Source organism: Geospiza fortis, unplaced genomic scaffold (genome assembly GCF_000277835.1).
Source record: "Geospiza fortis unplaced genomic scaffold, GeoFor_1.0 scaffold157, whole genome shotgun sequence".
NCBI lineage: Eukaryota > Metazoa > Chordata > Aves > Passeriformes > Thraupidae > Geospiza > Geospiza fortis.
In genome coordinates this window covers 4866416-4892735 of record NW_005054314.1, presented here as the reverse complement: position 1 = coordinate 4892735, position 26320 = coordinate 4866416, and the positions used below count along the sequence as shown (strand labels likewise).

The following is a 26320-nucleotide window of genomic DNA, read 5'->3' as shown; positions in this document are numbered from 1 at the left end:
GTGCGCTGGATTGTCAGTGAAGGGGATATTTGTTTCATCTCCATTACCAAAAATACTGATAGAGAAAAAATGACAAGGGAAGAGACAGAGAGAAAACTAATATTATTTGCAGTAAAAGTGGCTGTAGTTTTACTACATATGGACTGCATATGGGATAGTGAAGAACATTCTGAGGACTAAAATATCCTTTGAAAAGTAAAGTATTTCTTTGACTGTGGTAAAAGCAGCAATACATTATCTGAGTTGGAAGAATAAACTATAGGTTGCAGAGAAACACCAAAACTTCTGAGCTAGATTAAATATACTCTTTTTTTAAAGTTAAAAAAATCTTTCAGAGTGTAAGTTTTCTAAATATAGAAACAAAACTGAAGAAGAAATGTGCTGCTATGAAGAGCAAACTGACCCAGAGGGTAGATGTCAAAGGTTAAATAACTATAATGGAATACAAAATACAGCTTTTATTAATATGAAGAAATGGTAATACCATGGCCTGATTTCTGGGTGCCATATATTATGGGAAGTTATTTCTGCCTGTGAAAAGTCAGTGCACTGTGATTGTTAGGTGAGACTGTTCTGACTCAGCAGCACTTTATGAGCTCTGATGCAGGCTGATGAAGAGTTTGGGAAAGCAGAGAACACAACCTGCATCATCTGAGTACATACAGTCCTCCTGCAAGTACAGGGGAAAATAATGTTTTATTTGGGATTTCCAAGATGTCACAAGGCATCTTCCTAATGCATAAAACAATTACAGTATCATGCTTTATTAATAAAACCAAAAGTACAGGCCAGATTTCATCTGCAGCTTCAATACCCTACCCATTTTCTTCCTATTTTTAAGAATATTCTTCTTATTCTTCTTACCTTTTTCTACTTATTTTTAAAGCCACTTTGAATGAAGTTCTGCTGGTCTCTTCTCTTCTCTTCTCTTCTCTTCTCTTCTCTTCTCTTCTCTTCTCTTTTTTAAAATCTACCTTTTTTTCTTTTACCAATGCTGTGAAGAGAAAATCAGATTTGATTTCAAAGGACAGTGGCAGCACAATACCAAAGCAAAGCCTTTGAGGGATGGAGGGCTTTTGAAGGCAAAGCAACAAGCCCTTCAGCTAATTAAGTGCCTTTGAATAGGGGAATAAAGGAAGCTGGTGATGAATCTGGATTACAGAGAGCAATAAGGCTGAGCCTGGAGTTTGACATCTCCACAGATGTTAAAACATCTTCCTGAATGGTCATTTCTGAATTTCTATTTATCTGTGCATTTGCCAATGAGTTGATATGTTTTTCAAACTTGGAGATTCTCTGTTCTCTTCTCAAGAGAGTCTGAGAGGAGCTTGACTGAAACTATCAACTGCCTTCTTCTCCCTTTCCTCCCCTGGGACTAAATAATGTCAGAGAGGTTTTGGAAAGTAAGAAGTAAACTTGTGGAACAAAATGGGGTGTTTGGCCTCAACATGTCAACAGTAATACAACATTTTCAGAAGTGCAGTAATCAAGATAAAAAACCCTTAATTCACATCTGATTTTCTGGGCCCATTGCTCTTTCTCAGTGTTTTTTTAAATTCCATGTGTTGTCTTGTTGTGTTCCATTTTGGGTATTTTAAAGCATTCCCCTGTTGTATTGGAGCCCTTACAGACACAAGGACTCTGTGTCTTAACCTTCCCACTTCTTTGGCTTGTATTTTCAGATGTTTGCAGGCACTGATGTTTCCAACTGCTCTGCCTAATGCACTCATAATTCCTTCCAGTTTAGCTCTCTGTTGTGCTGATAGCACTCTTGGACACCACACAGCACATCATTAGAGGAAGCAATCTGCACAGAAGCAGCTTGTAAATAGACCAAATCCTTCTAAACACCACGTGGGGAGCATCCTCCCCCACTCTCACCATCACCCACCTTTTGGATCTGAAATTAATGTGGACACTACACCAAAGCTGCAGCACTTCGCTCCATCCAGACTGGTCTTTCCCTTGGTTATGACCTGTTTAATAAAACGGAAAATGTTCAGCCAGCAATTGAGCATTTAGGACACGGACAACTCTGTGGGAATCTCACACTGGACAAATTAAAATCCAACTGGAAAGCAAAAAGAGGCTCAGGAGGTACTGTAAACACCAGTTAGGGGTGCTGGAGGGTTTGAGGAAGTCTTCTCTTCCTTATGTGCAGGACAATGAAGCGATGAGGGAGGGTTGTCCAGGGTGGAGAAAGAGGAAGCAGTGCTCATGTGCTGTGAACACGTACAGGGAAATGTGACTTAGCCCAGAGAAATTTGGGGCAAGGTGCTGCATTTCAGCCTGACAGGCTGCTTGCAATGTTCAGGTGCTCAGGATGGGGCTGTGTGGCAGGGCTGCATGTCCAGGCTGTGTGCAGGGCTGTGTGCCCATGCTGTGTGTCCAGGCTGTATGACAGAGCCCATGTGGACAGTTCCTCTCGAGTTTTCCAGACAGCTTGGTAGCAGTTCACAGGTGTTCTGGGCTAAACATCAGCTGAATTAGGCCCTATCTGCAGATTTTCTCCTTTTTTTCTCCTCCCACATAACCCATTTTACCTTCTTTATTATCACAGCTTGGAAAAAAATCCATATGCAGAAATCTCTAATTAAAAGCAGTTGAGCAAAAGGTTTTGAACATACATATTTTCTCAACTATGCTCTTAGATACAATGAAGTTTTAAACATCCTGGGAATCTAGGGAAGGGCTTGACAGCCTTCTCACTGCTTGGCTTCAGGATGAATGCCATAACTTCCTTCTGTGTATCATTCTTAAAAATAACTACTTGTAGAGTGGTTAGTGATGGGTAAGGTGCATCCTCACTCACAAGTCAGCACACCCATAATTCTTACATTGCAAAGGTGTGTTCATGGCCCAGCGTGCTGAGGGATAGCAATGAGGAAATGCTTTCCATGACCTTGTTGTACACCCAGCTCATTTCAACTGTGTTGTAAATCCCCATTAATATCAGAACATCTTCATTCCATTTTCCCCATGTTTTTGGAAGGTAGGGTTGTACGTTGTCTGTATTTTCTGTCTCTCTCTTAATAATGACAGTTTGGGGAGCTTGTGTTGAACTAAAAGCAGCCTTTTGGAAAATGTGCTCACTTCCCTAAAACCATGCCCTACTTATTTCCTCAAATTTGATGCCTAAATTAATAAATAATTTTAATACTTTCCACACTAGTACTGTTAGAGCATGGTATCTACCCTTGATTTTTGGGGTGCTTTCTACCTAGTATTGTCTTGTTATAGTTTAAAATTATATCAGTACTTCACAAGGCAAAAATACGTGCAGAAGCGAACAGAATGAAGGCAAACAAGTGTGTAGGAGAGTCCCTGGATGCAGTTAATGTCGTGCCTGGCTCCAGCAGGGCGGGCTGACAGAGCAGCCCCTTTGCCTTCCCATTCTGCTCCTCTGCCTTCCTGCCTGGCTGCATGAGCCCTGCACACCAGCTCAAAGTACAAACATGTTTTGATTCAGATGCAATACCTAGAAATAACTTTCCTGGTAAAATGAACTCGGTGGGGTTTTTTTAATTTTTTTTTTTTCTTTGGGCATTTTGGAGAAATTTCAGTGTGTGGGTGGGGGAAAACAAAGCCGTGTCTGTAAACAGGAACTGATATTGTCTGTGGGACTGAATGGGGAGAGAAACTGAACTGGCCTCGGTGATTCTCTCATGCATTTGTGAGTCTGGAAACTCTGGGATGATTCACAGTTTGCTGATTAATACAGGAGCAAGCAAAATGGTGTGAATTAACAGCCATTACAGAGCTGCACTGGATGGCAGATATCCCCCCAGAACAAATGATGTTTCATGAAGATTGCTTAGAGGAAGAGGTAATGGGTCTTAAATACGAATTAGAAGCAGTCCCATCAAAGCTGATAACATTAAGGTTTGAAAGCCAAACACTATTATGAGCTGTTTTCAAAAACTGTACATTTAGGAAGCCTATCAGTCTGCCCTGTTGGCTGTGTAATATTTCTGTCTCGAGCACTTTGGATATTTCAAGCAGATATTTCCAGCACTAATAATTGATAGAAATTCACAATCAGAATGCAGCAGCTCTTCTTAGAGCTTTGAAGGCTAATCACTCTATTACATGTTTTAAAGTTAAATTTTTTATAGCACATATAAAGGCAAATATCATCGTTATCAGTACATAATTCTGAAAAGCACTACCATTAACAAGAATAATCCTGTATTACAATTTAACCCTTGGAATATAGGAATGTTAAAAGATGAAGGTAGTGAATGCATTACTGTAGTATGAATAATATTCTCTGCATAACCAGCAAAATTATTTAACATTTGTCATTGAATTAATGAAAATGCAGTTCCTTGGATCAGTGTCAGGCAGATGCAGATGTGAATGCAGGTTATGCACAAGCTGTGCTGAGCTATTTTTCCCCACTACAGAATTGATGAGAGACCCATAAGGAGGGTAAGCCCTTTAATGTAGCCAAAATAGTGTGATATCCTGGCCTAAGACATTACATTAACAGCTTTATCTTGTAAAGATTCAAACACACACACCTAAATTTACGCAGTGGGAGGTCATTCCAGGATGACTGCAGGATTATTTCTGAGAGCAGAGTGAATCATGTATGTGTCTAGGCTTTGTATGCTCAAGGAAGACCAAAGGTGGAGCAGAAGGATGCAGCAAGGGGCCCAGCAGTCGTTGGCAATGCTATATTAGTGCTGCAGCAAAAAAAGACAGGGAGTTGGAAGCTTTGATACACTTGTTCCTGCCTCAGCTCGAGTTTACATTTGGATTATTTTTGGCTTTTCTGGTGGTGGTGTTGTTGTTGTTGTTGTTGGTACTGGGTTTTTTTCCCTCTAGGGGTTAGTACCAGCATTTTACAAACTTGCTAAGCTTCAAACAAATAAATGTTTTAATCAGTCCAGGGGTTATTTGAAGTCCTCTTGTGTTTGTTTTTTAAAGTCATCAATTGCAGAAGGAAAATTTGCCCCTTGTAGGAAGAGAAGCTGTCCCATCCTCTCAGGCACAGCAATAAAAAAAAACAAATGGGGAAAAAAACCAAAACACTTTCCCTGTCTCTTTCGTGATTAGCAGACTTCTAATGTTAATGTGTTTCTTCCCTTTCCAGCAAGATGAGGACATACTACCCTGGAATATCAGTACTGTGTATCCCTGTCATAAACAAATCAATTGCTCTTAGTGCTTAATTACTCAGGGCTTTTGAAAGCTTCTCTTTGCATAATAAATATGTTTAATATTTCCTTTACTCGGTGGCATTAAGAATAAACAGTTTCAGCACTGGGTTGAAGGGTAGTTTACAGGACACTCGTGCTCGGGCAGTCTGTTTTCTCTCCCGGTTGCTCCGCAGGCTATGTTTAAGCAATGAATGAGCAATCATATCAGCATTATTTTTTTGTTTCATACAACCCCCTTTTTCTCCTCCTTTGCCGCTCAGTCAGCACACTTTCTGCAGTGGCATTTTCGTTTTCTACACGGAATTGTGTTTCTCAGCATAGCTGCATGATGAGTGTGAGCCGCTTTTTTCTCCTTTCCCTCCCCTCCCCAGAGATGCCCTGTGACTTCCTCTATTAGTCCATTAATCGCCGTGGCTCAAAATTCAGTCTGATCAAAGGAGCAGAACGAGGTTGAAAAGTGCAGATTCTAGCAATTGACTTGACTGTTTAGATTCCCTGCTGAGCTCATTTAGAGCTGGAATTAGGCTGTTCCTGCTGTATCTTCCGTCCTTGGCTCGGCGCTAGCGCGCTGCGCCGCCTCGCCCAGCCCGGAGCCAGCCCTGCCCTGCCCGGGCAGTGTCCATCCCTCCCTGGGCCAGCAGCCTCGGCTTGCCTTGATGAAAATACCTGTGCTCACATTGCTTTAGGTACCTGACTGCAGGAAAAGTGCAGAACCAGTTCGCTGAAGGAGTACATCTTGCTGGTTCTGGTTTTAGTGTAAGCCTCAAGTTTCCGTCTCCTGAAGATCTTTGCTAAGGCTGCGGTGAATGATACGAGTGGGAAAGCAAGAATTAATGTAAAATGTAAACGGGAAATTTGTAAACAACGTGAAGTTTCTTGTAAAAGTTTTCTTTACACGGTAATGAGTCACTTCAGGAATATAGTTGGTGTTAATGCCTATTTATACATGCAGTTAGAAACTGGTGCTGTTTTCTCTCATTAACAGTCTTGTTTTTCTTGTTTGCTTAAGGCAGAAATGCAGACTGCCCTTACCTGTGGTGTTTGCAGCAGATCAGCATCTGCTTTTGCAATTCTTACACATCTCAAATGCCTGATGATGTAACTGGGAGTACAAGCTCTCCAGGAATAGTGTTGGACTCTTGATGTCATTATTTGTGATTCTACAGTTACCCAAAGTGTGCTAATATCTCTCAAATAGAGGTAGAGTCACTTGATGTGTAAGTTCTTATCTCATTAAGGTGAATTATTGTTACTGAAATGTGAATGGTGTTCTATTATCAGAGAATATTATGTATATAATGGTTTAAGAGCGCCTAAGGTCACCAAGAACAGAGAAATGCTGATAACATCACCACAGACTGTGTGATGGTTCTGAAATGTGAGTAAATCTTTAACTGAAAAAGGTAGACATATCAGAGTTTTCCCATAGTTTAGGACTTGGATTAAAATCCCTAACATTTACTTATGTTGCATTTTTTTCTTTTCTTTTCTTTTCTTTTCTTTTCTTTTCTTTTCTTTTCTTTTCTTTTCTTTTCTTTTCTTTTCTTTTTTTTTTTTTTTTAGGAAATTAAAAATTACTACTTAACAAGAACTTCTTTATAAGAAAAATTTTGGCATTGAGGGGGAATATATACCAATCTGTTTTGTGCCCAGTCCACAGTCTGAACTTCTTCCTAGATAGGTGGCATATATCTATATGTCTATAAATTATATTTTTAGAAATAACTGTGGTCTTCATGAGGGACCTTATGTGTTATTAGGTTAGTAAGGAACTCCTGTTTTCAGTGGGTTGCTCCATTCTAGGTTGACACAATATATAAAGTTACTGTGCTTTAGCTTATGAAGAGCTAAAGAATAATCCTCAAATTTCATCCTTTATAAAGCATTTATCAAAATGGTGGGCTAAAATCTTGCTTTCTCTGTGATTTCTTATTTTTTCTACTTATGATAATAGTATTGAGAAATTTCATAAGATGAAATGCTGTCTAGCTGCATTTAAAAGACACATTTTGCATATTTCTGTCTTGATCAAGCCAGGGGAAAGGTATGTACCTGCTGCCTAGATTACTGTCAAACATAACTGAAAGCAGAGTTGAATTGTACTCTGTTCTCCTAACAGACCCTGTTTGCTCCTCTGACTGGGTACTAAAAGGCTTTTATTGCCCTGCCTCACTAACATTTTCCAAATAAAACATTTTTTGCCAGTTTCTGAAGAAATAGCAGAACAAGTACCACCTTAGACAGGCTGGAAGGAGTCCTGTGCTGAGGATTATATACCAAAACAGTTGGCCAGAACAAGGAATTAAAGTAATGCCTGACATTAGGAGCATAAAAATGAGATGACCTTCTGTACATGTGAGTTTCTAACCCAGCTGCACCACAGGCTCCCCTCCATCACTGTTTCTCCACACCTTTACTGGGCAGAAAACAAAAGCCCAGCCGTTCAGCTGGGAAACTGGAACACATGCTTGCAAATGTTACAGCCTTTAAATGCATTGTATTTTTAACAGTAGTTCGTGATTGGAATGACAGGAAGGAAATGAGCAGAAAACATCCTATTCTATCTCTATATAAAATCTTGCTTGTGAAAGATACAGTTACCACAATAATGATGGGACGCCAATTGATTCATTGTGCTGGGAGACAAGTGCTGAGCCAGAGAGCCAGCGGGGTCATTTTCTTGCTCCAGCTCCTCTTCGGTTGTTTGCTGAGGAAGGGCAGGAGAGGGTTATAAAGCTGCTGCCACTACATTCAATTCATGTTTTTCTCAGAAGAGACACCACCAGCCAAGATCTCTTTCCTTTGGAAATTGTGGCTGGGAAGGGCCCCTTTGGCTCGTCAGACAAAGTGGGCAGTCAGACAGCCCCTTTCCTGAATCCCAGGCAGGCACCAGACGGCTGAAGGAAGAGAGGCACCAGGCTGAATTAGATTGCCTCCTGCTTTGGACAGTACGGCAGGGAGGCAGGCTTAATTGCTTTGCAGCTGTTCATTTTTTCCCCTTCTCCCTCCCCTGCCTCCTCTCCCTCCTCCCAGCTGACTCCAGAGGCAGCCCCTGCTCCAGCCCCTGGAAACCTCCTCAGCTTGGGGGTAGAGTATCAGAGGTTTGTGGGCTCATTTTTATCAGCCTTTATACTCTTTCCTCAAGCCCAGCAGCAAATGGAAGCAGAAAGTAAAGTACTAAGGAAAACATTGGTGTAACCTGGTGGTTTGTTGTTTTTTTCCTGGGTTAGCTGGTGCCCTGGTTTCTGAAAGCTGCTGGGACAGGGGCAGGGCAGCAGCAGGCAGGTGGCTGGGGTAGCATTGGTATCAGGACGGGCAGCAGGGTGTCAGCAGCAGCAGCAGGGCCTGGCATCCTGTCTGAGCTGGGAGAGCCTTCCAAGGAGCCCCCTGTGATGTGGCACTCCCTGCAGCAGGATTTACGAGACATTTGGGGTTTGCTGCTGCTCCCTTCACAGAGCTCTCCCAGCCTCCTGCCAGGCAGTGTGACTGTCAGCTAGGGCTGCTTTGGTGATGGTAAAGGAGCCTTGATACCAAAATGGTCCTGCCATGACTGTTCAAGGCAAAGCTCTTGAACCTTGGAGAACACGCAGAGTTCTCCAGCCCTCAAAAACTGCTCAGGCCAGACCTGCAGATTTGCATGTATCACATAATCCCAAACTGTCTGAACCTCATGTTTGTTAAGGAAACAAAGTTTGTTTCCTTAATTGCTCTCACTCCTGGATTTAAAAATTTAAAAGGTGTTTCCATGCTGGAGCAATGAGGCTGTGGGCAGCACTGTGCTCACCTGCTCTGCAGAGAGGGGCTCTGCTCTCACTACTCAGCCAGCCTTCCCAGCTCTGTTCACCTCCAGCAGCAATGTCAAGCTAACCCAATTTTTCAGCTGGTATTGAGTGCCACAGGCAAGTTTCAGAGATGTCTCTTTAATTCCTGCACTTGTAGAATTTTGTGAATATTTTCCCTCCAGTTCTACTGACTCATGCAGTCCAGGGAGTGGAGGCAGTGAGAGAACATGAAGACTGTAACCCAGGCCTAATTTACCTATCTGGTAAAGGCAGTTGTCAGTAAGCCCTTCACCTCTCTGCCCACAAAGACAGTACCTCCTGTGAGACTGTCTGGCCTCCCAGGTGTTAATATGGCATCAGTAGTGCTTGACTGTCCTATCCAAGGGAGTTCCTGTGCTGGGATGCCCTGTGTGGGTGACAGCATTCCAATGGGAAATGCTGCTGAGCCCACAGCCCAGTGCAGGGCACACAGCTCTTTGGTTTTGGGGGCACGGGCTGTCGTGGCACACTAATCTCTTGATTCTGGACCTGTTTGCTGCCACTGTTTGTTGGGATCACTGTTCAGTGCCATTGGGGAGACTGAGGGTGTCATTCCTGGAGAGGGAGAGTAGCTACGAGACGCTTTGGTGCTCAGAGAGATTTGTGTCTGTAAGAAATGGATTTAGAAATAAGTTACAGTAGTAAGTAGCAGTGACTTTTCTTTTTCCCCTAATCTGTTCAACATGCAGCTATGATAGCTCTGCCAGTTAGATTTGAATTGAAACTGGCTCCACAAGGTACAAAGGCTCTCGAGCCTCATTGCTGGGACCGGAAATCCATTGTGGCTCCTGATTAGTGCTGGTGAAATCGGAAACCTTTCTCGGGACAGATAATGATCTCGCAAATGAAAATATAACCTGTTCATCCTGAATTTTAACAGGATAGTTATGCAACTCCAGGCCAAATCCAGGATGTGTCTTATCTGTGCACCCCTTGGTCAGAAAAGGGAAGGATGGGTTTGGATCCCTGCAGTACCCTCTCCTCAGAGCTCCCCTGCTTAATGCCAGTCCTGTGGCCAGAGGCAGCAGAGGGGTGATGGGGTGAGACTGAGTAAAGAAATTGGGGTTCCCATGTTGGGACCACCCCTCTGAACTTCTTGGCTGTAGACTGGGCCTCTGTTTAATGTTCCTCCCCATGACAGTCACCACTGTCAAAAGACAGGTGGTCTGGCTGGGGCTATCCATGCTTTTGCAGTCCCATAATAATCTCTTTAATTATGGGTAACAATAGGTTCTGTTTTTTCCTATGTTAATAACAAGTTCCAGGGTATAAATAACTCTGCAATTAAAACACCTAACGATTTACCATTTGACACCTATGCAGGCTGCTGGAGGAGCCTTGGCTGTGCAAGGAAATTTTTTCTCCTGCCCTGAATATTTTATAATTGTTATACAAAGAGCACATGGATGCTCCAGTCATTAAGAAATGCCAACCAAGGTACATTGTGGCACCAGGGAGCAGAGAACAAATAGCTAGGGCTGTGCTGCAGCTGGAGGGAGCACTCCTTTCAGACCTGCAGCCCTGGTTTGTTTGACTAGTTCTGTATATTGACCTTTGTTTTTTAAGAAAAACACAAACAGTATTGCTTTCTTATAGGACCCATTAACTCCTTCAGAGGCTTTGTGGTGCCTGTTGATGAGAGCAGCAGATGTGTGGCTGTGAACTGCAGCCTGGAACACCTCTGCTGCTTGCTGTCCTTGGGTGTCTGCCTGGCCCCTCCTTTGTGCCTTTGGAAGAGGCAGTCTGTATGCAAATACATGGAAATAGGCCCGGTCACAATTGCCAAGGAGATTGGGGTGATGGGGAGAGGGAAATTCACCTCAGCTTTCCGAGGGGAGGCACAGTCCCGAGTGTCACTTCCGAGCCCGCCTGTGATGGGTTTGATGTGGAGCCTGCGAACGGAGTTGCTTAAACATACCAGTGTGCCTAAAAATGTAAAAATAAAAGCAGTGCTATTTTAAGACTCGAGAATCAGGGATTATAAATAGCCCAACTGGTGTGTTACTCCTGGCTGGGTGTGTCAGCCCTGGAACATAGGCACAGCTGTCACTTCCCTTTGAAGCGGCTTGTCGCTAATGACCGCAGCCGGGAGCCTCCTCCTCCTTCCCTGTTCCCCGATAAACACAGGGCGCTGATAAGGTGCTCAGGGCACTGATAAGGCTCTCCAAGCCGGGTCCATCACACCAGCCCTCAAGCACACCCGAATGGGAGCTGGTCAGGCTGGCAGGGAGCTGTGGAGCTGGGACTCACGGAGGGAGGCAGTGCTGGCCCAGTGCAGCTGAGGGGGTTCTGCTGAACAAGCTGTGGAGCTGGGGCTGCTGAACACCAGAAAAATGGCAAAACAGGTGTGTGGTTAAACACTGGTTTGGGCCTCGTGAGCTGTGGGTTTAGAGTTCTCTGTTGTCAGTCTTGCTCTGTGGCTGGTCAGGATACACCTTTCTGCTCCCATCATTTAGACTTCTGCTGTGGCCAGTGGAGCAAAAGCTGTTTAGAGAGTAATTTCAGTCACCTTAATGTGCACCTCCAAGGTGAGGTGGGCAGGCTGCAGTGAGAGGAGCCTGGAAAACACACCAAGGCTTGCCCTTGCCTGCCTTTATTCCCAATCTGTGGAGGCAACAGCAGCTGTGGTGATCCAATACATAAAGTAAATTAAGTTGAAAGTCACACAGGTACCTTAAATAGCTGACTTTTTACTTTCTGACTTTCAGAAATGGTTTTAGTTTCTGCCTGTTACTGCAGTGTGGTGGCTGGAAAGAAGCACCTTTGATGCTGTGTTCCATTGCCTCCACACCGTGGGTGAGAGGCAGGGGGACAGGCTCTTCTTGGAGGCTGTTTCCAAGAGAATTCTGGCTGACTCTTGCACCAAGTAGTGATATGTTTATTTGCAATATATGGAGCCAGGAGCCGTCTCTGGGTGATAGGGATCTGGAGACTAGTAAACAAAAAAAGGCAAGGTTGGAACTCAAACTGTAAGAGTTGTTTGGGTCTAAAGAAAGCAACTATAAACCAAATAATGATGATGTTCAAAAAGGTCTGGAGTGGTGTATGACAGGACAAGGTGCAAATGTATCTGCCAAGCCCCTGCACTAGTAGGATGCTAAAATCTGGGTTATTCTCACAGGGAGCTCTGAGCAGCTTGTACCCAGAAGGCAAAGCAAAGGGAGCTTGTGGGCCATTTCTTCTTTTCAGAACAAATAGAAATGGGCCAGGAATCTCTCCTGGTGTAGCTGAGTCTTCCCCAAAGAGGGGGAGCTTATTTCATGTTCTTGCACTGGAGGAAAGCTGGCAAATAGGCATCAGTAAAAGAGGCAAAACACCCTGATGTCTGGAGGTTTCCAGGAGCTCATGCTGAATTCTTACTCAGTAGCCTGCTTGTAACACATATGCCTGTGTCCTGATGGGATGCTCCACTAGCACAGGCACCAAGCCATTGGTGAGAGAAAAGATGATTTCTATCAATAAATGAACAGGAACAACACCAGTGACAAATAAAGGTCTTACAGGTTCAAACCTGATAAGCTGACAGCTCCATTTCCAAAGCTGGATGTTTTCAACTAACCACCTAGAAACAGTATTTTAGTAATCTGCTGACTGTGGTGGAACACCTCTCCACACTATTGACAGTCAGGGAGCTTCTGGGGGTCCTGAACAAGATCTGAAAAGCTACAGTTAAGTGCCAGGCCAAAGATGAAAGCCTTTTTCTGAAAGTGAAGTTGTTAGCTCAGCCTGAGAGCAGAGACTTCTCCCATGGCTCTGTGTGGTCAGAGCTGCTCCTGGAGGGCAGTGGAAGGACTGATTTAATGCTCCTTGTCTCCTTGCTTTTATGCTGAACTCTAAATCATGCCTGCATTTGGCAGCAGCTTAGCAGTGAGTGCAGCACAGAGCCTGAGACCCCTCGGGTGCCACAAGCACCCAGATCTCCTCTGCCCTGGCCTGGGGGATGTTTGCAGCTGAGATCTGTGGCTCTGTGAGGAAGCACAACACACATGGACACAGACAGACACGGACACAGACACACACACACCTCCCCCCGTTACGGTATGAAGAAGCTCAGCTTGCTTTTTATTGCCTCTCCCCACTCCCCCCTTCTTCTTTTCTATAATCATTGCAAAACAGGAACAAATGAGTGTGTCACTTTAAACCATGAAACCACTTAGTCCATAAAGACAGATTTGGCGTCTTTGTGCTGCAGTGACAGGCCAGCGTCACTCCATAGTGATCCCACTGTTCTCCTCGGCCCCGCGCCCCACTGCCCTCCCCACCCCCTCCCAGATTTGCTCCATGTTTGCCTGCCTCTGTTTTTGTGGTTGGTAACCAGCAGAAGAATGGAATGGATTTAATGATTTGTTGGCTGCGGTGCTGGCATGATTAAGTCAATAAAGCTGCAAGCTGAAAACAGTGTAGTTACAGTATATGACTTTAACCTTGTTAATGCATGTTTACGTCCCCCTGCCCAATGTATAGCTGTATATTGCATAAAAAAGATCTGACCAATCTTTAACCCATTAAATAATTCATAAAGTGAGAGCAGACATCAGCTACTTGCAGAGTGGATCAGTAACCATGGGGTCAGCAATAACTTTGGCTCCCTGGACCATATCCAGCATGTTTAAACTCTGGTGATGTCACCAGGCAAGCTTCTAAGCTTAATCATTTGGATGGGAACAAAGGGAAGTTAACTGTTGACATGCAGTGTCTCTGCAGAAGAGACACGTGCAGTGCTCTGCAGCCTCCCAGCCTGGCAGGGAGTGTGGCTGGGCTCCAGCTCTGAGCCTCTTGAACACGTCCCTCTGTCCCCTTTCCTTACAGCAAAAGTGTGGCTGGCCACATGTTCAAAGGCACGTGCTTCCTAAACTCCTTTTAGCTTAAGTGACAGAGACACCAGAATCCCACAGAATTTTGGGGAAATGTTGGCTGACATGAGAAGATGGTATTTGGAGGCACTTGGAAGGTTTTCTCATCATGGGTAAATTTTGAATGAAAAACATCTGCAATGTGAATGACAGAGAGGCACATATAATGCGGATGGAACAGGGTAAAGACAGGGATGTGTGAGAGGATGTGGAGTTACACTGCACCACTCTCCCTGAAGTAAAAGTTGTTATAACAAAGTATCAAGCAGGACTTGCAGGAAGATCCCAGGATTTTCTCAGGAAACTACCTCAGCCAGTCTCTTATTTTTGTAAAGACAAAACATAGGGCTGACTTGTCCCAGCACTGAGCTCCCTTCACACAGCTTCCAGCTGGGCACAGAGGGATTCTCCAGGTGCTGCCGTGTCCGAAGCTGCTGCATGCAGAGCCTTTTGAGGGCTTAAGGGGCAGATCATGGGGCATGTGGCTGGGACATGCTGCACTCACCTGCTGTGCAGCCAGGTTAGAGGCCCTGGGGGACCATTACAACTCTGTGTAGTTTAGTGTTGTTCTGAGATGCAGCCAGCTGTGGCCACACCTGGAGGAGAGGTGCAGAGAGGAGAACATGACAATGACTTGCATGTGGAGTGAAGCAGGAAAAGCCCTTCCACCCCGCACTGCTGAGCAACAAGGAAAGCAGCTCTGCCAGGTCTGTGGGGTCATGACCCCTGGGCAAGGGAGAGGCATGTTTCAGATGTAAACCCTCACATTGCCTCAGGAAATTTCCCTCATTCTTTCTGTGCGGAACTTTAATTCCTTTTGGAGGGAAACTGAGACAGGGAGCAATGAAATTCTTTGCCCATAGTCAGTGAAGGATCTCTGTATGACAGAACTGGAAACTGGACCTGGTTAAGTAAGCCCAAGTCCATAGGAATGGCTCTTATCCTCTGACTCAGTAATGAAACAAAGGCTTTAGAGGCTTGGGAATTCACCTGTAATGATCCCAGCTTCCACTTCTCCTTCTGACAAATTGCATGCTTGCATTCTCATGAGCTCATCTCAGCTGTTTGTCCAAAGGGACACTTGCTTGTGTGGCTCAACCCCTCAGAGTCTTGCATGCACAGCACAGAGCCAGGAGTGTTTGCAAACAGACCCCAGTTTCTTCGTGTCTGCATGGCTAGGACTGCTGGGGCTGTTAGAGGCACCCAGGTAAAGGCTCTCACATGGTTATTTGTGAGGCAGATGGCTGCATACAGCAGAGCATATCTCAGAATCCACCACATCCGCTCAGTAATGAATTTTCCAGTGCCAAAAGATAGGCACTTTGTGTTGGAGATCAGAGCCAGGACCTTCAGTCTGCTGTTGCCAACATCTGCAGGCAGAGATCGGGGAGGAGACTGACCCCCAGAGCTAATGCCGATTATTCTCAGTCACTCAGTTATTCCCTGTTTCTTTTTGGTGGTTCTTTTGATGATTCTCAATTTAATTTACCCTGCCTTTTTGTTTTGTTTTGTTTTGTTGGTTTGGTTTTTGCTGTAATCCAGAACAGCAGTCTGCTTCAGAGAAGATGCTCCAGAATTTATGGCAAGTCATATCTGATCTGTGTAGGAATTCCATGTTCAGTTTTCTTTGTTTTTAGCTTGGAACATTGTGCAATGCGCCTGAAAATGTTTCTTTACTGGTCTGTTGATTTCGATTAATGAACCCACATACACCTAGTGATGTTTTATTATCACTCACCTATCATATGATGTTATAGCAGCTGGTAATTTTGTGCATTGACTGCATTTTCTTTTCTGCTTGATAGGAAACAGAGTTGCTCCAAGCATACGATAATGCTGAATGGGGGGATCCCAACTTCTGACCCATAGCTAATATCCTGCAAGTCACATGGAGCTACCGGGGATTCTTGAGCTGGAGCTCGAAATGCCTGTGTTATCAGCAAATAAACACCATTAATTGCTTCTAATATGACATGCAGTGGTTAAATGACAAGATCCTTATTAATATGTGTGTATATCAGCCTTTCAGTGTGGATGAGGGGGAGTATGAAGTGGTAAAATTATTTAAAATTAGTAGGGAGTATTTACAGGAAGACATAAAGAACTGTCAGTTGAGGAAAGCAGAATTTTATGTTCTTGTTCTGGATGACCTTGCTCCAAGGACAAATCAGAGCTTTATGAAATGAAGCTGCAGATGGCTAGTCTCAACTCTGTAATAATGAAATGACACAAGAAAAAAATGAGACATCTAACAGTTTGTAAATACAATCTGAATGGAAAGGGAGAAAAGGGATTTTTTAAGGGGAGACCGAGTTGACTTGGTTACAACAGTTCAGCTTCAGGTGTTTTAATAATAATTTCCATTTAAAAACATAATGGAATTGCTCCTTGTTCCCCATACTCAAGGTCACCTTAACACATTTTTCATTTTTAACATGTCAATATCATGGTTTTAAAAATTTGATCATAAGGACTACCTAGTCACAGCCTTCCTTGTATCCATTATTTTAGCATATGATTGATCGCTGCCTTTTGTTTTGTGCCTTTTTGTTATTTTTGACACCTGATTTTTGACACCTGGCAGAGGATTTGATGAAACTCTTTTTAGGTGTTGGACTAGTTTCATCTGTTAGGAAAGAGTAAGGGTGTGAGGAGTTTAATACTGAAAAAGTGATGTGATACTTTGTGCCACAGCATGCTTTGTTTGTACAGTTACATGAGAAATCAGTTGTAATTACGCTGGGTTTTGCATGTGGGGAGGTTTCCATGCAAAGGGCTTCTCAGAAGTTGTTAGGCAGCCAGCTACTACTACTGAAAGTGAAGAAGACTTGGGCATCTGCCTCTGCAAATTGATCCTTTGCATGACAAGGAAAAAGAAATTAATGGAAATGTTAACTTGGAGAAAGCAGGGGATTTTCAAAATCTCAGTGATCCAGACCACCTCACTGCAGTTCACAGAGCTTTTCAGAAATGGGCAGGTAGAGAACTGCTGATTTATCCCATTAGCTCAAGATTTTCTGACTTTCACTTTGCTACTGTGAAATCTTCAGTATTTCTTTTATCAGATCTCTCTGCTCTCCCTAATACATAAATTTACCAGCCAATCATTGCCCTCCCCTGTAGCAGCTTCTGCTGGGTGTTGAGCTCACTCGACTCCTTTGGAATCTCATCGACACCTCTGAGAGCATGACTTGACATAACACAAGGATTGCTCGAGTCAAACCACTTTATAAGATACAAGATATTGTAGTCTGTCATCACAGCTACCACAACCTCGTAGAGACAGGCAGGACTACCAGCTGAAATTAGGTGAGATAAATACAGTTTTAGATTATCTCATTCAGTTTATAGGCAAGTTGCCCTCCATGGGAACAAGAGGGTGGTGTCAAGGGTTGGAGAATCATGGCAGCTGAACAACCCAATATAAATATATGTTCTGTGCAGAGAATTCAATTTTGGATCGTGACTGTATGTTATACAGAGAGGTTTCCCTTGCATTCAGGATGGTGGATCAAAGGCTACACTCACCCGTGGCCTGGGAGTTTATCTGGGCCAAAGGAACTATTTTCAAGGGAGCTGCTGTTGCTGGAATCTTGATCACACCTCTTTGCAAGCACTGCAGTCCCTGGAAGGTTGTGTCTGTCTGTTACACACCAGCTCCTCCATTCTCAAGCTCTTGGCTGCTCCCAAAGCTGTTTCCCATGTTCCTTATAACTAGATTGGTAACAGCAATGGTTTCCACATGCCTGCTAAAGGAAGCATTATTGCCTAAGAGAAAAATCCCCATTGCAATAATGCATTCTGGATTTTCTGTCTTTCTGTTGTTCTGGTTGCTGTTGCTCTTTAAGGACATGTTTTGATGGATGAAACCAACTCTGACAACATTGGTAAAGTCTTTGCACAACAGCTTTATCTAATTCAATTTTTTTTAAGAGAGGAAGTGGAGTCAGTTTCCATCATATTAGAATTTTGGGTCCATATTAGAAGCACTTTGGATACTTTGATGGAATTTTGTTTTGTTTTGAACTGCATGAAGTATAAGAACAACTACAGGGAAATCAGTGTTTCAACTGCTTTGCTTGAAGGCAGGAGGAAAATCCTGATAAAATTGCTATCCAGGTGTGGTGATCTTGTCACTGCTCCTAGCAAGGAAGGAGGACTACCTTTCAAGGAAACTGTACATGCTCATGCTGTATGAAAAGAACAAAAATCTTGGAAGATTGTTTTTTAACCAAACCATATACCCACGGATCACTTACAGTCTTCAAACAAAGCCTTTTCCTGACTGACAGCCCCCAAGATAAGCTTAGAAACTTGAGTCTGGCAGTATTTCACATGCTCATGTATCAAGTAAATGGTTGAAAGATGGGTAAAAAAAGCCCAGATCCACCAAACTGCACAGTTTGTTTTATCAATGTTCATACATTGTGCTAAAGCAAACACGCAGACAAACAGAAAGCTTTGGAGCATTTCTGAACTGAAAGGCTGTTTTATCCTGAAGAGCATCTCTGAATTGTGAGCAGAATAGAGGGAAAATAAAGACAGAAAACTTTCAAAGAGCAGATGGAGGGTTTTGTTAACGGCAAGGGGCAGAGGCAAGAAGCACAGGTAGCCCCAGACTTCTGCATGGAGCAAATGACAGTGGCATCTCACAGACATCACACTCCTGGGGGGCTGACACAATCCTTTTGACAAACTGACCCTGAATTTTGTTTGCTTTATTTGTATACATAGGTCACTATCTTAGTATCTAAGTGCACTAACAGCTGTGGAGGCCATGAGCCTTCTTTGTGAAGGTGGCATCAAGGTTTCCTGTGGATAAGCACAAAGTCACTACACACCAGGAGTCTACATGCGGCTTCTCTGTCATTCTAAGCCATGAAACTTAAAACCATAAAGTTGGGTGAGACAGCTTTAATACTGTTGGTGTTTTAACTGCTTAGTCTGTAGTATTTGCAGTGTGGTTGTGCCTGGGGTCTCAGTCCTGGGCTTCAGAATGAAGTGCTGCCCAAACTTGAAAACCCTACCAAAGAGATGGAGCACAGCTCCTGGATGAAAGAGGATGCATCAGGGGGCAGGTGGGAGCACAGAGAAATGCAGGGACATTAGTTTGAAACTAGCATTTGCATTTTCTCAGCAGAGTACAGAACTCCCTGTTTGTAACAGATGTTCTAAAAATACAGAACAACACTTGGTTTGTGCAACTTCACCCCACCCCCAGGGAATAGCTGTCCCTGCCACGAGCACGGATCGCCCACGAGTCCCCAGCCCAGGAGCCAGGGCCTTAGAGCAGGTCAGGAGTGGCTCTGCTCAAGTCCTGTAGCCATGGTTTTCTGGTTACTTCTTGTGTTTCTTATTTGCTATGTGATATCATGATATTTACTTCAAACTAAGTTACCTTTGGTTGCCAAAAAATCCCCAAACCTGGTGGAAAAAGCAGTCTGTCCCGCTCATGTGCTTGAAGCAAACATCCACCCTGGGTGCCCCATTTCCTTTAGTCTTTTGTTTTTATGCTGTGGCTCATCTCAACAGCCCTTCTGGTTTAAGCTCTGAAATCACTGGATTCAGCTGGATACCCCATTGGAAGCAGAGGGAATATTTCTCAAATCAGCAGTGTCTTTTGAAATGGAATAAACTTTTTAAATTCAGGTACTAGAGGTATTTTAAATGAGCCCTTTTTCTGTTCCTCCACTACTGCTAATGCTTTCAGTTAGGAAGTGCAGCTCTTCCCCAACTCTGCAAATATCTACTGAAATTTGCAGTGCTGCTTGCCTCTCTCTCTCAGTAACCTTGCTGTGACCTGGTTATCTATTAGAACCACAAAGAATTCAGTCTCTAATTAGTCCATCTGTTAACTATTCAAATTCATGACTTAGTTTTATTGTCTGAGCCTTTAACATAATGCTGAATGGTCTCACCTGGCAGCTTATTTCTTATAAAGCAAATGTGCCTTTCAGAGAGCCATTTTGGTGCAGATAACTGTCTTTTCAGCATTGGACAAATGAGACTGTCTAGCAGCCTGCAGTCCCCTTCCTGCCCTCGCTGAAAAAATTGTACATCTCCAATAGCTGTGGGCTTAAGTCAATACAGTTTAACATGTACAATTTCTTTGTTATATTCTTTGGAGTTACACTGTAAGAGCAGATGGGAAAGTTTAATAATGATAAATGAGTTTAGTATTTTCACATAGTCCTAAAAACAATGAATGCTCTTTATTAAAGATTAGAGGGTTTTTTACATACTTACCAAAGAGTGATTACAGCTCTGGTTCAGCTCCTCAGAAAATCTTGCTTTTAAATTCTTTTTGGACTGTTTGTTAATGAGGATTCAGGGGAATTAGGGGCCATAAATTTACTCATTCTTGCTTAAGTGAAGCCACAAAGTGCTTACTGGATGTATCACTAAGTATTGAGGACTGAAGTTTATCAACCACGTTCACACAGAACGATTCATCTCCACACTTATTTGCTGCAGCTGTGCATTTTCTGTGTAGTCAGGTGATGGGGCTTGAGCTTGTCAGTGGATTTTTGGAAGGATGTGGGTTAATAAATGTCCGTGGCAGGGCTCAGTGGCACTGTGTGCACACTTTCCATCCAGCAGTGCCTGGGTGGCTGTTGGAGCAGCCCAGGCTGGCCCCAGCTGTGTGCGGTGAGCGGGGATGTGCCATGGCAGCCCGGTGGGGTGGCCAAGGGCACTGGTGTCACTGGTGCCACTGGTGTCACTGGGGGGGCATGGCCTTCACAGGGGCACTCAGTGCCTGAACACTGACAGGAGCATTGCACATTCCTGCAAGCCTGGGGACTGACTCTCTTCTGCTGGCTCTTGGAACTAGTGCATGAGATACTAAGTCAGAACTGTGTGGTTTTCCCCAAGGCCTTTCTGAGCAGAAATTGCCCCTTTAGGGAGCCTAGGGAGTGCTGCAGGAGCTCTGGAGCTCTGGACCTACTTTGCCTGGCAACAGGAACACATCTTCTCAAACTCACTCTCCAGTTCCAGGTCTGTGTGGTGTGCTATTTAGTTAGGGATTCTGCCCATTTTAATATGAGTTTTGGGAGGGGAAAACGGAGAAAAAAACATGATACCTACAAACAAATGCTTTTCTTCTTTCTTTTTTTTTTTTAAGGCAAAGAATCAGAACCTCTCGTAGCTCTCTGCACCCTCCAGTGTAACTGTTCAGCTCAGCCACACGAACCCTTGGGTGGGAACATCCACTTCCAACATTCCCAGCTTTGGCAGCAGAATCCTCTTCTCTTTGCTGTCTTCCTAGATTTATAATGGGATAAAACCAAACTACAGACGAGTTAAGATTATGGCTGCTTTGGCTTGGTTTTACTGGGGGAAGGAAAGTGATTTTTCTTGGGAAGTGATGAAAAGGAAAAATGTTTAAAGTTCATTAACCTTTGGTACAGATTGCAGTGTCCTTTAGACTACACCATAGCTATTCTTAGTCATGACGTGCGAGTGGTTATTTTTTATTGTACAGGAATACAGTAGTTCCCACTAGTGGTGAAAAGAGAGAATTTTTTTTTCCTTTTCCTTTCCGTTTTTCTTTTTTGTCTTAACCTAAACGTGAACTTGTAGAAGTCGGGATTTCAAACTCACTCTTTGGCTTCTCAGCTATGCTATTTTGTCCTAATTTCCCCAAAAGCAAACTGCATATCTCTAGATTGTTTCTTTACTGGCTAATTAAGTGTTATACAACTTTGCTCTGAAAAACTCAGCAACCCATTCAGTGTATTTGCAAATGAACTTTGCTGATTGTCATTATTGCTATAGGGTGCCTGCAGAAAATCCCATATAATTAAGCAGTTGTACCGCCACAGCACAAGAGCTGCAATTAGTAATGTGATTTACACTTCTTTACCATTAATAATATAGAAACATCAACATTATTTTCTTGATGATGTTTAGGAGAAATTAGAATGAGGTGGACATGATTAGGAAAAGAGACTTTAATGTTATGACTTGTTAATGCAATAGCCCAGAGCAAGACATCAGAATGATTGTCCTTGCACTAAAACTCCTTTGCTTCACTAAGCACAGACCCTCTGTGCACCACAAGACAAGTTTGGAGGAAATTGGATAGATGGCAGGGATTTTGGTGGTATGAACATTTCAGCGTCTTTCATGTGCAGAGTACACAAACTGAATCTCTCCACTTTCAAATATTCCCCCAGAGGCAATCTGCATTATTCAAAGCTTAACTGTGGTTGCAGAATCCTGTCTGACATGAAAGCAGACTGCCAGCTTAAAATGAACTTTCATATTTACATCTGTAGTAAATCATATTTACTTTTTCCTCCCCTCCTTTTTTTCCATGGGAGAGATGGAGTAAAATGGGTAGGAGGGAAGGGGGAGGAGGAGAGATGTCCAGCAGAATTGTAAGCAAAGCACCAGTAATAAAATCTAGTCTTACAAGACTGCCCATGAATAGGAATGATAATGAGAGCAGTGATGAGCTGCAGGTTTGTGTCTTTTAGTAAATTATCTAGCAGGCATTTACATTTCATCAATTGTGCTTTTGCATAATAGACCAAAGTGCTACAACAAAAGGAGGCACCATAAAAATGAGTAATTTCAGTGACCTTCTTGGTAATCCCTCTTAGAAAGAATGTCTTGGAAGGAGTTGGATGATTCCTCATGGTGAAGCCCCTGTGGAAAGGTGCCCCAGGCTCAAGGAGCTTTCCTGGTGACAAATGCCTTTCAAGGCTTCCTTCTGGCCCCTCTGAAACATGGCTCGTATCCTGTTTTCTCCATCTGAGCATGCTTCTAATTGTCAGATGTCAGAAGGCAACAACCATTTTCTTCTTGCTTATCTCCTGATAACATTGATTCTCAAACAAAGGATGTGGGCTTCCACTCTGAAAACAAAGGAAGCGTGGCCCAGCTAAGGATGCTGGATATAACATACATACTTCTCCCTTCCAATAATAACAATACATCATAAATAATGTAGAAGCTGGATGTGAAAACAGAGAATGGGGAATACGCTGGTGCTGCTGTTCCTGGGTACAGCACTCACAGGATCTTGTCCTTAGCGAGGCCTTGACTTCTTCCCTCATTTTTCTCTTGTATTTCCCTGAATACCTGCCAGCCCTAAGATGTTTAGAATTCAGTATTTTTTAAATTCTTTTTCCATTTTGGGTTGTGTCTTCACCATGTTCTGGTGAATTATTTTTTCTCTCCTCCCCATCGTACTCTTTCTTTGGAGGCAAAAGCTCAGCTGTCAAAGTCAATTTGGATCTTTCACTGAGGACTTAGAAAGAGGCTGCTTTGTGCCAGGCAGGAGCAGGGCTCACTGCATTTATTACTGATTTGTGCCTAGGCATGACCTGACCTTGCATTTATGTTCTTCTCTCCTTTCACAGTGATCCCTTCTTGTTTATCTGATCTTGAAACTCACAAGAACCACTTTAATCCCAGGCCCACATCTTCCTTATCTCTCTGGATCCCGGGTCCGAGGCCACCCTTTCCATTCCTTTGCCTTTAGTTTGCTCTTTTCCTGTAGGTTTTTCCTCTACATTCACATGCTAAATCCTGCCCTGATGCAACTTTCCTTTCCTTCTGTCTTTCAGTATAACAGTTGGAGAAGTTGTGAGAAATGTGATGCTTTACTCCCACCCCTTCTGCCAGCCAGGCAGCCCTGTGACTGCAGCTCTGGTAGTGAATGGGTCCTCATGGCCTTGGGCAACACACGAGGAATTTGGGTTTAACCTTTAGCTTCTCTTACTTCTTCTTGTGCTGATCCTTAGAAATCAGAGCACTCTCCCACCTCTCACTGTCCTCACTGGAGCACACAGGGCCATGTGAGTCCATGAGGTGCTTTGGCCTTGGGACAGCTGAAGACTGAAGAGAGGGCATCAGTAGAGAGGATAAGGGCTTCTGTTGTTACCTCCCTGATGAGATTAATTTCCTTTTTTTCTCTTTCTTGGCAGGATCAAAGCCCTGGCATCGTTGCCAGGTTGCAGGAGCCAGGCTCCATCCCGAGCAGCGGCTCCGTGCCGGCTCCGGCCACGGTCAATGGGTACACGATGAGGAACCATCTCCTGAAGCAGCAGATCATGAAACGGCAGCTGATGCAGGTACAGTGTGCATGCCTCTGTGGGCTGCTGTGCTCTCACCTCACTGGGAGGGACAGGACTAACTGGAATGAGGAAATCATCAGTCAGCAAACACTAAGAGTGACTCTGGAATTGCTAGGCTGAGTCAGACTAGGCTGTGGTGAGTCGAGCATGAAGCCAAGAGAGGCCAAGGCCAAGTGCTGCTCTGCCAGAGTTGAGTGCAGATCTGCCCCCTCATATGCAAGGGAAGCATTTGGTCACCTCCATATCCCTGATGTCATTTTTGGTCAGCCACAGAGTTGAGAAGGAAGATGCAGAGAAGGGAGGCTTGGAAAGTGAATCAGCCCCAGAGAGATGTTCTCCATGCTTGCCTCCCTGGGGATTTAGCAGAGCAGATGTTAGGCTCCAGTTTGTCCAGGACTTGACTGATCTCTCTAGCAACAGAAGCCCCTGTAGGAGGTTTGCCACAGGCTGTGTAAGGAAGCTGGGATGGGGAAATCCCACCAATTAATTGGGTCTGACCATGTGCCTCTCACTTTCTGAATGTGCTACTGGATTTGGGTCAAGGAGGCTCATTTCTGTGGATGGAAAATGAGATGAGAAGTAGCTCAAAAACCCTCAATGAAGTCCTGTGCTGCTCCCTTTCAAACCCAACTCTGGCTCCCTGCCATCACATGGCTCTAACTTTTTCTGGGCCTCTCTAACACAAGGGGAGCTCCTCCATACCCAGAGAGCTCCCCAGGGCACAGCTGCTGCCCACAGCAGGGATGTGAGTGCAGTGCTGTGTTCTGGGGCTAAAGGGTGGGAGACTCAAATCAGCCACCTGGGCTAGCCCAGCAATGCCTTGCTCAGGGAGCACCTGCTGTGGATCCCTGGCTCCTGTGTTCTGGTTACAAGTGGCAACCAGCACTCAAGGGCATTGGTGCACATGGACAGAGCTTCCAGCAGCAGCACACTTGACTCATAAGCTGGTGAACACAGGAGTCTCCATGTTTGTCCAGCTCCCCTTTGGCTGCCTGCACAACATCTCCTGAAGGTTGCAGTTCCCAGTGCTGGGCTGGCATCAGGACACCTCTGCAAGAAGGGGAATGTGAGAAATTGAAATTCAGTCTGAAATGAGCTGTCTGGGCTGAGTCTCATTGGAGAAGGGGGGTAAAGGGTGTATGGGAGAGGTTGTTAATGATAGTGGCTACACTTCAAGTGTCTGCTGCTCTTTTGGTAGTCAAGAGACTGTAACTTCAGTATTACTCCTCTTGTTTTCCAGGAAAAGCAGAGACAAAACATGCTGGGAGTAACATCTGAACAGAGGAGCTTGTTTGCAGCTCAGCAGATAAACCAGTTTCAAGGTAAGGAAGGAAATGGCCAGAAAAGAGTCTGAAAATCCTTGAGGTGCCAAGGCCTGGTGTCTGGTTAAATAGAGACACTTAATGATTCTCTGCCCCGAATTACAAGCATTTTGCATTTTATCACATATTGTGAGATTCCCATTTCCTTATGGGTCCATAGAACTCTTACAAAGAACACAACGGAGAAGCCCTCGTGGCAAAAGAAAGAACAGCAGTTTTTAAAGCTTTAGCCATGTTTCCAGGGTGAATCCATGCTCACCAGCTAACATGTCTCTTTGTCCACAGCCGTGCAGCAGCCCATCCCTGCTGACTGCAACCAGGTGCTTCCCGCTCCTCCGCCCAACCACCGCATGCTGCCGTCAAACCCAGCCATGCTCCAGAGCACCCTGGGCTCTGGCATGGCCTCAGCCCCCGCCAGCCAGAGCAGCGGGACCATGGTGATGATTCCACACAACCCTGGCAAGCAGCAGGGGATTTTCCCACCTAATTCTGACTTCAACATCCCGCTGCGGCCAAGCCAGAACGCACTAGGCATGAACTCGGGGTGCCAAACTGGTCACAGCCACTCCACTGTGAGGCCGGTAATGCCGATGGGAGGCTTCAGTTCTGGCTCCTTAGCAAATCACTCTGCAACTCAGCAACACCTGAGGCAGCCGAACATGCCAAGAATCCCCAGTGTCTACCCCAACTCATCAGCCCAGATGTGGACACCAACTACTGTGCCAAGAATGCCAAATCAAAGCCAAATGGATACCAGCATGCAGCAGTTTTCTGGGAACGCGGTGTTCTCCAAACAGGGCGTGAGGCCGAGCACACCAGGGCAGGCGTTCTCCCAGCAGGCTGTGGTGCCACCAAACCAGATCGCTCCTGGCATCCAGGTCAGGCAGATGCAGAAACTGAGCATGGGACAGTCTGGCCAGGGCTTGAGTTCAATGAGTAATCAGAACTTGAGACACAATTTAACCAGGGGACCGTTGCCAGCTATGAATGTTATGAAATCGTTGCCCCAAGGAGTGTCCAGTTTTAACCACCTCAATCCTGCCCCGGGGCTGGGCCCGCCCAGCTACCCTTCCA

The 26320-nt window shown here is 44.4% G+C and overlaps 1 protein-coding gene across 1 annotated transcript in view; it reads left to right on the top strand.

Moving 5' to 3' along the window:
• The window catches only part of MAMLD1 (mastermind like domain containing 1), an 80269-nt gene that overhangs the window by 52566 nt on the left and 1383 nt on the right, over positions 1–26320 (top strand). The window contains exons 3-5 of the mRNA XM_031056042.1: positions 23775–23921; positions 25165–25246; positions 25532–26320. The exon at positions 25532–26320 is cut by the window's right edge and continues 1383 nt beyond it. Coding sequence (XP_030911902.1) covers positions 23775–23921; positions 25165–25246; positions 25532–26320 — 1018 coding nt within the window. The remainder of the gene's footprint in view (positions 1–23774; positions 23922–25164; positions 25247–25531) is intronic.